Genomic DNA, 12,255 nt, shown 5'->3' with positions numbered 1-12,255 from the left:
TTAGTGAAGAACATGGTTTTGTAGTTGGGGGCAATATGGGTGGTGTAATGTATGAAGTGTGACCCACCCAGATTCCTCCCAAGTCGTAGTACATTGGCACTGTAGAAAAGATTCATTCACTTGGGAGTCTATTAAGCCATCATGTAGCAAGTGTAATGCATCCCATCTCCCAAACCACTTCATTATGTCTTGCATCCATCCCATGCTCATCTTTTGAACTTTTTGGCTTCCTTCCCATGGAATTGTAGAAAGTCGATGCGAGAGGTTTTGTTGCATCTTTATCATGTACTCCACAACCCTTTCCGTGCCCATAATCTCAATTGGAAGAGATCCCGACTTAAAAAGTAGGAGAATACATGGTGTTTGTGTCTTAACTTGGGGAAAGCTTATAAAATAACGCTTTTGGACATTCTCAAACTCTTTCCAAGTAGACTTTGAGATGCTCCTTCTCCACACTTCAACTCCATTAAGAAAGACCGGTGTCACATAAAGAGAGAGAGAGAGAGAGAGTTTTGTAGTAGGTGTATTCTTATCATTACCATTGGCCTTGCCCTTGCCCTCGCCCTCGCCCTCGGCATCTTCATGTCCAACTTCTCCAGAGCCTCTATTAGTGTGCCCCTCTATTTGTCTCCTGTCCCTCAAGGCCCCCGGTTCGTCAAGCTATCGGCTCCACCCCATGCAGACGGAATCTCGCAAGATTCCCTAAAAAACATTTTTTACAGATGGGTACCCGGCCTCCTCTACGCAATAGAGGCTTGACGATGACCAGCTTCGCACCTGGAGTTGCGTGTCGCGTCGGAGCTGGGACTGGAGGTCGCCTGTATGGAACGGTGTGTAAGAACCGCTGTTTCACTACACACACACTTTTTTTTGCTAAATCCACACACACATTCGTTTCCTCTCTCAGCACCGCCAAGAAAGCAAACATGGAAAGCAGGAGAATGAATCTTTCTTTTGTGAGCTCACTTAACGATTGTGCTGAGAGGAAGGATTTGTACCAAGCTAGTAGGATTCATGCTGATATTCGGGATAGTGGGTTACTTGAAAAGAAGGCATACTTGGGGAACATGTTGGTAAGTATGTATGTCAAGTGCGGTGCACCTGTCAGGGCGCAACAAGCCTTTGACGAGCTTCCTGTGCGGGATGTCGTCTCTTGGAATGCACTGATTGCAGGATATGCCCAACAGAGGCAGGGCCGGGAAGCTCTGGGCTGTTTTCAGCAGATGCGGAGCGAGGGCCTCTCTCCAGATGCAATCACCTACACGTGCATCTTGAAGGCATGTGGCTTTACGCAAGATGCTGATATGGGCTCAAAAATTCACGATGATATTGTTAGTCAGAGGCTGTTGAAAAAGGATGTCGTGCTCGGCACTGCCTTGGTCGATATGTATGCCAAATGTGGTGCACTTCAGAAAGCGCAAAAAGTGCTTGAGGAGCTTCCTGTTCGGAATAGCATCTCTTGGAATGCACTGATTGCAGGGTACGCACAACAGGAGCAGGGCCAGAAAGCTCTAGGCTGTTTTCAGCGGATGCAAAGCGAGGGCCTATGGCCAGATGCAATCACCTACGCATGCATCTTGAAGGCATGTGGCTCTACACAAGAGGCTGATATGGGCATGAAAATTCACTCTGATATTGTTAGTCAGGGGCTGTTGCAAAAAAATGTTGTGCTTGGCAATGCCTTGGTCGATATGTATGCCAAATGTGGTGCACTTCAAAAAGCACAAAAAGTGCTTGAGGAGCTTCCTGTCCGGAATGTTGTCTCTTGGAGTGCATTGATTACGGGATATGCGCAACAGGAGCAGGGCCAGAAAGCTTTAGGCTGTTTTCAGCGGATGCAAAGCGAGGGCCTCTATCCAGATGCAATCACATATTCGTGCATCTTGAAGGCATGTGGCTCTACACAAGATGCTAATATGGGCATAAAAATTCACGCTGATATTTATAGTCAAGGGTTGTTAAAAAAAGATGTAGTGCTTGGCAATGCCTTGGTTGACATGTTTGCTAAATGTGGTGCACTTCAGAGAGCACAAAAAGTGCTTGAAGAGCTCCCTGTCCGGAGTGTGGACTCTTGGAATGCACTGATTGCAGGATTTGTCCCACAAGGGCAGGGCCAGAAAGCTCTAGGCTGTTTTCAGCAGATGCGAAGCGAGGGCCTCTCTCCAGATGCAATCACCTATGCATGCATCTTGAAGGCATGTGGCTCTACGCAAGATGGTGATATGGGCACAAAAATTCACAATTATATTGTTAGTCAGAGGCTGTTGAAAATAGATGTCGTCCTTGGCACTGCCTTGGTTGATATGTATGCCAAATGTGGTGCGCTTCAGAAAGCACAAAACGTGCTTGAGGCGCTTCCTGTACGGAATGTTGTCTCTTGGAATGCATTGATTGCGGGATACGCGCAACAGGAGCAGGGCCAGAAAGCCTTATGCTGTCTTCAGCAGATGCAAAGTGAGTGTATCTCTCCAAATTCAGTCACCTATACTTGCGTCTTGAAGGCTATGCTTACAACGCAAGACGCTGACGTTTATGACGACGAGATTCTTAAATCAAGCTAGAGGGATCCGCTTTTAAATGGTTGAATTTTCAGTTTACCAAGCCCGTCGCTCCAATGCTGCCCAAATATGGATGAAACAAACACAAGGGGAAAGCAAGCAGCCAGAAAGGTTAGAAATCAGTAGATGGTAGTATCTCAATGTTGGTACCACCCATACAGATTGGAATTGCTGAATGCATATGTTTACTTGATAAAAATGCTAAGAAGGACCACATCTACAGACCCCATTTGAAGTGAAGACTATCAATGTCATGCCATGCATGGGTCGAGCGGATTTAGCGTGGCAAGTCAACCATGTATGGACCTCCATCAATGCTACAATGCTATTCTTATCTGCTCCAAATGCACATGAACTTTTATAGATACACCTTGTGAAGGATCATGCGGCTCCATGAAATACCTTTGTCTCTAACCATTGAAACTGAAGTGCCAGCTTCCATTTCTGAACATAGCCAATTTGAGATAAGCAAGCTTAATGATCGATGGGAAATTCCTACAAGTGTTGTGCTTCCTCATCAAAGGATCCTAGAGGTTTGCCTAATTTCAGGATGGACAACTTGGTACTGGATTCCTTAGCTCCATGGGTGAGAAAAAGCAAAGAAACAGATCTATCAACCTAAGTGCCTTCACACAGGGTGAGGCCAATCCAAGGTGATAAATAGTAAGCGATGGTGATGAGCCTCTATCAGTTGAAGGCCAGTCAAAACAACAAAACAACTCAACAGGATGGCTCACTACAAAGAAGTCTTTGGATATTATGAAGGTCAAACAAAGTTGTGGCTACCAAAACCACACCTTACTGTCTACAAGGCATGAAAATAGTGGCAAACACAAGTCGGGACCATCTCCAAAAACACAAGAAGTATCTATAAACAAGGGAGATTACACAGGTGCTACTTCTATGGCCTCTCACACAAGGCACAGTAGGTCAAAACCAAGGCAATTGTGGCTACCAACGGACCAGGGTTTAAGACGTAAGAGGATCTTTAGTCCTCCTAAAAACAAAAGTCTTAGCTTCAAAGGACTTGAGGTGCTACTTCTATGGCCTATCACACAAGGCACAATAGGTCAAAATCAAGGCAATTGAGGCTACCATCGGACCAGAGTTTGAAAGGTAAGAGTATCTTTAGTCGTCCTGAAAACAAAAGTCTTAGCTTCAAAGGACTTGATTTGCTATGTAGTCCCCAAAGTCTCCTTCAATCTCAAGGCTACTTTGGAGAAGTTGTGTACATGAAATTGCAAAGTGATGTAAAGATTTGGTAATATAAGTTTGATGATATGCATTTCTCATGGTCCACAATTTTTGGTGTCAATATGCCCCACACACACACACACACACACACACACACACACACACATATATATATATATATATATATATATATATATATAGAGAGAGAGAGAGAGAGAGAGAGAGAGAGATGTAGATACATCGACAATGAAGATAGGGAATACATCGACAATGAAGATAGGGAATATCATGCAAATCTTTCCTCTACTTCACAACAACCATCCACTTTCTCCTATGACTAATTCCTTTAAAAGGAGAAAGAGCTTAAGCGACGGAAAGAACATCTTGCAAAACAAGAAGCACTGCTTCGATGGGAAGCTGAGCTCACGATTAGATATAAAATTCTCCGCTCTCTCCGGACGTAAAATACTCCCACTAACCGCCGTTAAGTATGAAGCCTGATTTACCCCTTGTAATTTTTTAGTGGTTAAAGGAGGACTTGATGAAGTTACTCGAGAAAGCATCGGCATCCAATAAGGTATTTCTCATGAAGCGCAAGTTCAATCTAAAAATGGCAAAGAATGGGTCAGTTGCAAGATGCCTAAATGACTTCAACACCAACATAAGTCAACTTCGATTGGTGAAGGTCACTTTTGACGATGAAGTGCGAGCTCTCTTTATACTATCGTCTCTACGAGATAGTTGGGACAGCCTTGTGATGACTGTAAGTAACTTTGTCTGTGACACAAAGACTCTTAAGTTTGATTATGTTGTGAAGAGAGGAAATAGTGGGGAGAAGCACATGTAAATCATCAGGTATTGCACTGTCAACAAAACAAAGGAAAGATCGAGGGAAAGGTTCAAAAGCCAAAAGAGTCGTGATCGTTCAAGGCTGAGCAAATCACACACAAAGTCAGTTCTTGAATGTTGGAACTATGGCAAGAAGGGCACGTCAAAAAGGATTTCTGGTCCAAGAGCGAGGAGTCGGAGTCTCAAGAAAACCAATCAACATCGAAGACGAATGTGGTATGTAAATTAGAGAAAGATGGTCTAATTCTCTCATTAGACCATGTGTCTAATTATTGGATAGTAGACTCCGGAGCGGGCTTCATTCCATGCGATACCACACCAACAACATTTTCAAAATTATGCCAAAGGTAATTTGGAAATTTGCGTCAAAATTGCTAATGAAAATGAATGGAAGCTTATAGATGTTAGGTATGTTCTTTCTCTTTGCAAAAATTTGATATCTATAAGACAATTGGACGATGAAGGTCACAACATTGCACTTGAAAACAAATGTGGGAAGATGTCAAAGGAATTTTTGGTGGTTACTATAGGAGAAACGGTTGGTACACTTTACTTGTGTACTGTCAACACACAATCTTTTTTCAACTTGTGTAACAGCTACAAAAGTCGACAGTGCGGTGTGGCACTACCGGTTTGGACATATGAGTACCAAAGGAATGCAAATCCTTTAATAGAAGCTTCTACTAGGTTTGAAAAAAGTAAAATTAAGTTCTGTGAAGATTGTGTTTACAGTAAACAAAAGAGGGTAAAATTTTAAAAATTAAAAAATGAAAGAAAAAATAAAAAACTTGAATTGGTTCATTCTGATATTTGGGGTCCTGCAAGTACACCATTGGAAAGCCTTTGTGGAGAATGAAGCAAGTACCAAGCTTAAATGCTTTAGATCCGACAATGAAGGTGAATATTGCAACCAAGATTTTGAAAGCTTTTGTGCAATCAATGGCATTCGGAGGCAAAGAACAACCCCGAGGACATCTCAACAAAATGACATTCCAAAAAGAATGAACAAAACAATCATAGAGCGAGCACAAAGCATGCGGCTACATGCAGGTCTACCGCTTGAACTTTGGGCGGAAGAGTACGTCTGTGTACTTAATCAATCGGTCACCCTCAACGACATTGAATGGGGGAGTTCCAGAAGAGGCATGGACAAGTAAACCGGTGAATTATGCATTTCTCAAAGTGTTTGGGTGTGAGGCTTTCATGCACATAGATAGAAGCATAAGGTCAAATCTAGATGCAAAGTCCAAAAAGTGTTTGTTTATTGGCTATGAAGAAGCTGACTTTGGGTATCGCCTATGGAATCCTCAACATGGTAAAATATTTAGAAGTAGGGATATAATTTTCAACGAACAAAATATGTACAAAAATTACTTGAAAAGAAAACAAACAAAAGATACAGGTGATGAGTGCATGGAGCATGAGGATGGTGAAGACTCAAGGAGTGCAATCGGTGACAACATGCAACAACGTCAACCAAACGAGGAGCCTCAATGTATTCTCTGAAGATCTACAGAAGCAAGTAGACCTCCAAAATGGTTTGTTCCTTCCTTCAACCATCTCTTGATCTCAAATTTCGGAGAGACGGAATCATACGAACAAGCTATGCAACATGCATCCAAAGAAGAATGGATGAAGAGCATGCAAGTTGAGATGGACTAATTACATCGCAACCAAACATGGGAGTTCGTTGAGTTGCCTAAAGGTAAACGGGCACTGTAGAACAGATGGGTGTACAAGCTGAAAGAAAAAGAAGGTGGGAAGAAAAGGTACAAGTCTAAGCTTGTGGTAAAAGGGTTTTCTAAAAAGAAAGGTATTAACTTCAATGAAATATTTTCTTGTGTTGTAAAAAGAAACTCAATTAGGATTTTCTTAAGCCTTGTGACTGCTCATGACTTAAATCTTGAGCAAATGGATGTAAATACGGCATTCCCTCATGGTGACTTGGAGGAAGAAATTTACATGCTTCAACCAAAGGGATATGAAGTAAAGGGTAAGGAGAAAATGGTATGCAGATTAAAGAAGAGCTTGTATAGTCTAAAGCAAGTATCAAATCAGTGGTACTTGAAGTTTGATTGATGGATGTTGGATCAAGGATTCAAAAGATGCAACTCAGATCATTGCATCTGCACAAAGAATTTAGGAGATGGGAAGTTCATCATCCTAATGTTGTATATTGATGGCATGCTGATTGCAAGTGATAACATGCAAGATATCAAAAACTTAAAAGAGAAGTTGTCTAAATATTTTTCAATGAAAGATTTAGGTGTTACAAAGCGGATACTTGGTATGAATATATCAAGCGGATACTTGGTATGAATATATCAAGGGATAGAACTAAAAAGACAGTAAAGATATCTCAAGAGGATTACATCAAGAAGGTACAAGAAAGGTTTGCAATGCAAGATGAAAAATCAATCTCTACACCTTTGGCTAGTCACTTTAAACTAACCAAGGATATGTGTCCAAAGACACAAGAGGAGATAACCTATATATCTAAAGTTCCATATGCTGCAATGATAGGTTCTCTAATGTATGCTATCCTTTGGACAAGGCCAGATATTGCACATGCAGCGGGAGTTGTGAGTAGGTTCATGGATAATCCAGGTAAAGAGCATTGAAAAGCTATGAAGTGGATACTTAAATATCTAAAGGAGACAACCACAAGTGCTTTGTATTTTGGAGGCACTGACATTTTCTTGCAAGGGTATGCTGATGTAGATATGGCATGTGACAAAGATACTTGAAGGAGCACTACTGACTACGTCTTCACAAATCAAGGCACAATAGTAAGTTGGGCTTCAAAGCTATAGAAAGTGGTTTCACTTTCTACCACGGAAGCAAAAATTGTGGTTGTACAGATTCTTGGAGGAGCCTGGATACAAGCAATACAATTGTTTCTTGTACACAATGACATTCAAAGCGCCATTCATCTTGCAAAGAGTTCAACCTTTCACTCAAGGACAAATCACATTGAGGTGAGATATCACTTCATACGTACTCTTTTGAAAGAGGGATAGCTAAAGCTAGGAAAGGTGCACACAAGTGAAAATCTTGCAGACATGTTTACAAAGGTAGTCAACAAGGAGAAGTTAAGCTTTTGTTCATCTTCAATTGGCATTAAAGAATAAGAAGCTAGGATGGAATCAGTCACGGGTTTGGTGTGGAGATCACTCTCCAAATGGGATATTGTTAAATATAGAGCCTGATTTACCCCTTGTAAACTTTTAGTGGTCAAAATGCACATTTGTAAGGCCTCCATTATGAGGAGAATCCATCGTGAGTAAGAAAAAGCAAGACAATTGTGTCTTGTACACAGTGACATTCAAAGTGACAAGCGCCATTCATCTTGCAAAGAGTTCAACCTTTCACTCAAGGACAAATCACATGGAGGTGAGATATCACTTCATACGTACTCTTTTGAAAGAGGGATAGCTAAAGCTAGGAAAGGTGCACACAAATGAAAATCTTGCAAACATGTTTACAAAGGTGGTCAACAAGGAGAAGTTAAGCTTTTGTTCATCTTCAATTGGCATTCAAGGATAAGAAGCCAGGATGGAAAGCAGTCACGGGTTTGGTGTGGAGATCAGTCTCCAAGTGGGATATTGTTATATATGGAACCTGATCTACCCCTTGTAAATTTTTAGTGGTTAAAATACACATTTGTAAGGCCTCCATTATGAGGAGAATCCATCGTGAGTAAGAAAAAGCACTCGTCAAAAACCAAAAATTCACTCTCTAGAATATTTTCTTTTCACCAAAATATTATGGTAGGTTGGCGGCCAAAAAGTGGTCGCAAAGCGGCCTGTTGGTTGGCCGGTTGGTCGGTTAACAGATGTCAATGGCAAGTGGCCGGTAGCCGAATTCAATGGCCGGTGGCCAATTTCTAGGCGGACGTCTCTTCTCAAGGGCGGCCACACATGGGTGCATTGGAGAGTCCAACATGGACTTGTCTACACAAGGGTGACTACACACAGTTGCCTCTCATGAGAGAGGACAGCTCTTTTGGCCTATAAAAGGAGGCATTTTCTACACACATTTTGCATTGTGAAGTTGATGAAACAAGGTGTATGTGAGGTGACGAGAGGGAAGCAAGGCGGCAGCTCTATCAAGGGTATAATTCCTTTGTAACCTACTTCTAGTTTGAGGTAGTAAAGCCATTGAGTGGCTACTTTCCCGTGGACATAAAACACATTGGGTGAACCACGTATATCGTGCTCTCTCTCTCTCTCTCTCTCTCTCTCTCTCTCTCTCTCTCTCTCTCTATACTCTATAATCTTTCGTTTGTGAAAATCATTTCTCATGATTAAGTAAACTACTCTTATATCTACTTAGCTACATCCTATTTCCTAACATTAACCTCAACATCAACAATTGCACCTACAATAGGTAATTAGCTTTTACCAAAAGATGTCCATTGCCTCAAAGCATTAATAACTCTGCTCAAGCATCAAAAGATCAAGCAAGCCTTACCACTCACAGAGCGTGTTTTTTGAGCAAATACAAACCCAAGAAAAAGTTTCTATGTGTCTATAAAAATCTAGCTCAACTCTAGATTTCTAATTATATTAATTCACAATCCATGATGTGTTGCTTTCTGTATGGTGACGTTCATAGTGCTCCATTGTCAAGTACATTAATTTTTTATTTTCCTTTGCAATTATCCATAAAATGGTTGCTCCCATGTGACTATAAAAATTTAGGATCTTTCTACCAATGTGAAAAATGTGATGGTATTATGCACTACAAAGGTCCTACCTAAGCATCTCCTAGTACTCTGAGAAAAATATGAGAATCAAACCATCCTTTCCTGAGAAACTACCCCAAGGGCGTGCTCTAAGAGCCCCTTGAAGCTCCTTTGGCAAGAGAGGGCTCTCAATCATTTCTTGTATCTCCTCTCTAATGAGGCAAGGCATCTATGCCCACATGTTCTCTCTACATGCATCTTTGTGCTCTAACTACGGCTTAGCTAAGAGCATATCTCGAAAGAAGTCAATAGGCCAAAATGCAAACTGAACCACCCAAGCCACAAAAGTTCTCACTAGCATAGAAGCGATATATCCTAGATAGATTCACTCCACCTACTCTGTGATTGGATCTTGGAAAAGCAAGGCTATTTGAGGGCTGTGCAAAGCAAGCATGTTGCCAAACATGTGAAATCCTCAAGGTCCTACATAGCCGTTCTCAAGTAGCCAACTGAGCCCCATTTACAGCAACATGATTTCCCCCAACCCTGTTTGAGGGGTCCTCAAGCATGTTGAAATCCCCCTAATGCACCATTTCTTTGCATGGGGTAGGGACTCCACCAAATGTGATAGAAGCGCAGACTCTACACTCGCATGGTTGGGTGCTTAAATGTTCAAAAATCCCACAAGGAAACCATGTATCCACATGGTAATCCACTAGTCCCTACCTCGCACACTCATGCCTCTACCCACAAAGGCTTACTGCCACGAGTCCGCAATAGCCATACAAACACCTCCCTGAATGCCACCAGGCCCAAAAGCAGTTGACCAAAAGGTCTCATGTGACCATGCAAAATTTGTCCAAAGCGCCTTATAAATCTCTCACACAAGTGATGCTCTTGGAGAATAAGCATATCAGTTGCTCCACCCACAAGGCATTCTAGAGCTCCTATCTGAGTCAACCTCTTTGGCATATGAGTGGTCCACCTAACTACTGCACATTCCATGAGACTATCCACATGAGGTTAGTGATAGAATGCCGATGCTACCATCGTAGCCAGTCTTGCAATCTCCAAGACAAGCTTGGATGGGGAGTAATCTTCATCGGAGCAACCTCGAGGAAGTCATGTATGGAGTGTCTATCGGCATGCTACGCTAGGCATGCATTCCGTATGCTACATCCTCTGTCCAAGAGTCCTCATGAACATATACGTAACAAGGTACACTCTGCATGTCAGCAAAATGATGTAGCACAATGTGCCTACATCTTTCTATATCTGGTGGTGTCACAAAGAACTCAGAAAACGTACACAGAGTCTGCATCAAATCTCCCCCAAGTCTCCCATGTGGTGAGAGAACTTGGCAAACGGCCATAGAGTCTACATCAAATCTGTCAACCCCAAGTCTCCCATGTGGTGAGACATCTTGAGAGCCTAAAATTGAAGCCAACCCATCACTGTACCCATAGTCCACTTAGTTTGATCCCTTCCATAGAATAAAAAGGAGAACGCAAGCACTATGTCTAGGGCCTCTACCCCTCTAGCTAGTAGCACATGGACTCTGAATCAAGCGCCTCAAGGTCGGCAGAAGAGTCTTCAAGGAATCATGTGAATTCATAGTCAAAGAAGTCTCAATGACACGAGGGATGTCAAAGCTGGTCAGCCCATGAGGAATTTCCACAAAAGGAAGCACATGTACAAGCAGGGGCATCCACAGGTATGGCTACTCCTCTCACACCAAGCGGCTCATGGAAAATGAACTGCCAAGATAGAAGGACCTATCCCCTAGGCCAGTGTGGACATATGGGAGGGAGAAGATGACAGAGCAAGGGGACTAGTGGGAGGGATGAGAAAGGCGGTAGCATAAGGTATGGGGGGAGGTGGTGGTGATGGCAGAGGAGGGGTGGGGGCAATAGGTGAAGGGGAAGGAGGAGGGGATGTCGATGGGGCAAAGCTGAGGTGGAAGGGGTATCTATTGGCTCATCCTCCTATAGAGAGTCAAAACGGTTCCTGTGGGAATCCACTGCTACTGGCCTAGTGCAAGCCGACCACCAGGGGCACCAAACTGGCGTGGTGGTCCTTAGCAATGTCGACCACAAACTTGTTGCCAATTTTTGGGGGGTTCCATCATTGCATAGCTCCAATGACCAACAAAATTATCAATCTGGAGGGATGAGCTACTCTGCTATGGCATGGAAACACTCACACGATTAGTGAGCTAATCATGGCAACACGAGTGGTGACTCTATGAGGTGAGCTTCTTGGACTATGGAGGAGCTAAGACACAATGATGGGCAATCTCCACATCACTTATCTTCACCTCCAATCAACCCAATCACACACACTAATGATTGCAAGACGCATGCAACACTAATCCTATCATGCAACACACTAATTGCAAGCACACAGACATAGATCTATCGAGCACCACACTCCAATCAAACCTACATGCACACACAAGAAAGAGAGGAAAATCACACAAGATTAGAGAGGGATTAACCACTAATTAGTTAAGATTTAGATAATCAAAGCATCATAGGCAATCATAAGAATCATGAGAGAGGAATAGTGAAAGAGAACTAAGCATTGATTAGTGTTAACCAAGTCACATGAGCAAGGAGAAGCTCAAGGACTCCATAGACACACACCTCAAGAGCTCTCATCAAAGAGTGCTCTCAACAAATGAGCTTGAGAACCCTAATTTCTTTTACACGTTGCCTTATATACCTAGGGTAAAAATATGCAATCTCCGACGCCCAAGGCCTTTAGGGCTCCACCACTTACTTAATCTGCTACCGAGGCACACTAACTAAGCTATCTTTACAGCTTGGAACTCCCATTGAGCCCGTGTCACATTATGAATACTACAATGGCTTGAATTAAATCGGGAATTCACAATACATGACCATTTTGGGAAAATGTGTAACTCCAATCTTTACTTCTTCTTTGTATTCATCCTCGATGTGCTGG

The 12,255-nt window shown here is 42.5% G+C and overlaps 1 protein-coding gene across 1 annotated transcript; it reads left to right on the top strand.

Annotated features, from left to right (window-relative positions):
• Window positions 1-653: 653 nt before the first annotated feature.
• LOC147460980 (pentatricopeptide repeat-containing protein At4g18520, chloroplastic-like) lies at window positions 654-3,854 on the top strand. Its single transcript, XM_086508646.1, has one exon. The coding sequence runs from the start codon at window positions 723-725 to the stop codon at window positions 2,559-2,561; it is 1,839 nt and encodes a 612-aa protein (XP_086364772.1). The 5' UTR covers window positions 654-722; the 3' UTR covers window positions 2,562-3,854.
• Window positions 3,855-12,255: the final 8,401 nt, after the last annotated feature.

Source organism: Adiantum capillus-veneris, chromosome 3, assembly GCF_014529385.1.
Source record: "Adiantum capillus-veneris isolate H3 chromosome 3, ASM1452938v2, whole genome shotgun sequence".
Taxonomy (NCBI): domain Eukaryota; kingdom Viridiplantae; phylum Streptophyta; class Polypodiopsida; order Polypodiales; family Pteridaceae; genus Adiantum; species Adiantum capillus-veneris.
This window is presented reverse-complemented; position numbering and strand designations above follow the sequence as displayed.

Excerpts from the sequence above, each read along its gene's own strand:
- LOC147460980 (XM_086508646.1), top strand. The coding sequence starts at position 723 with ATGGGTACCCGGCCTCCTCTACGCAATAGAGGCTTGACGATGACCAGC.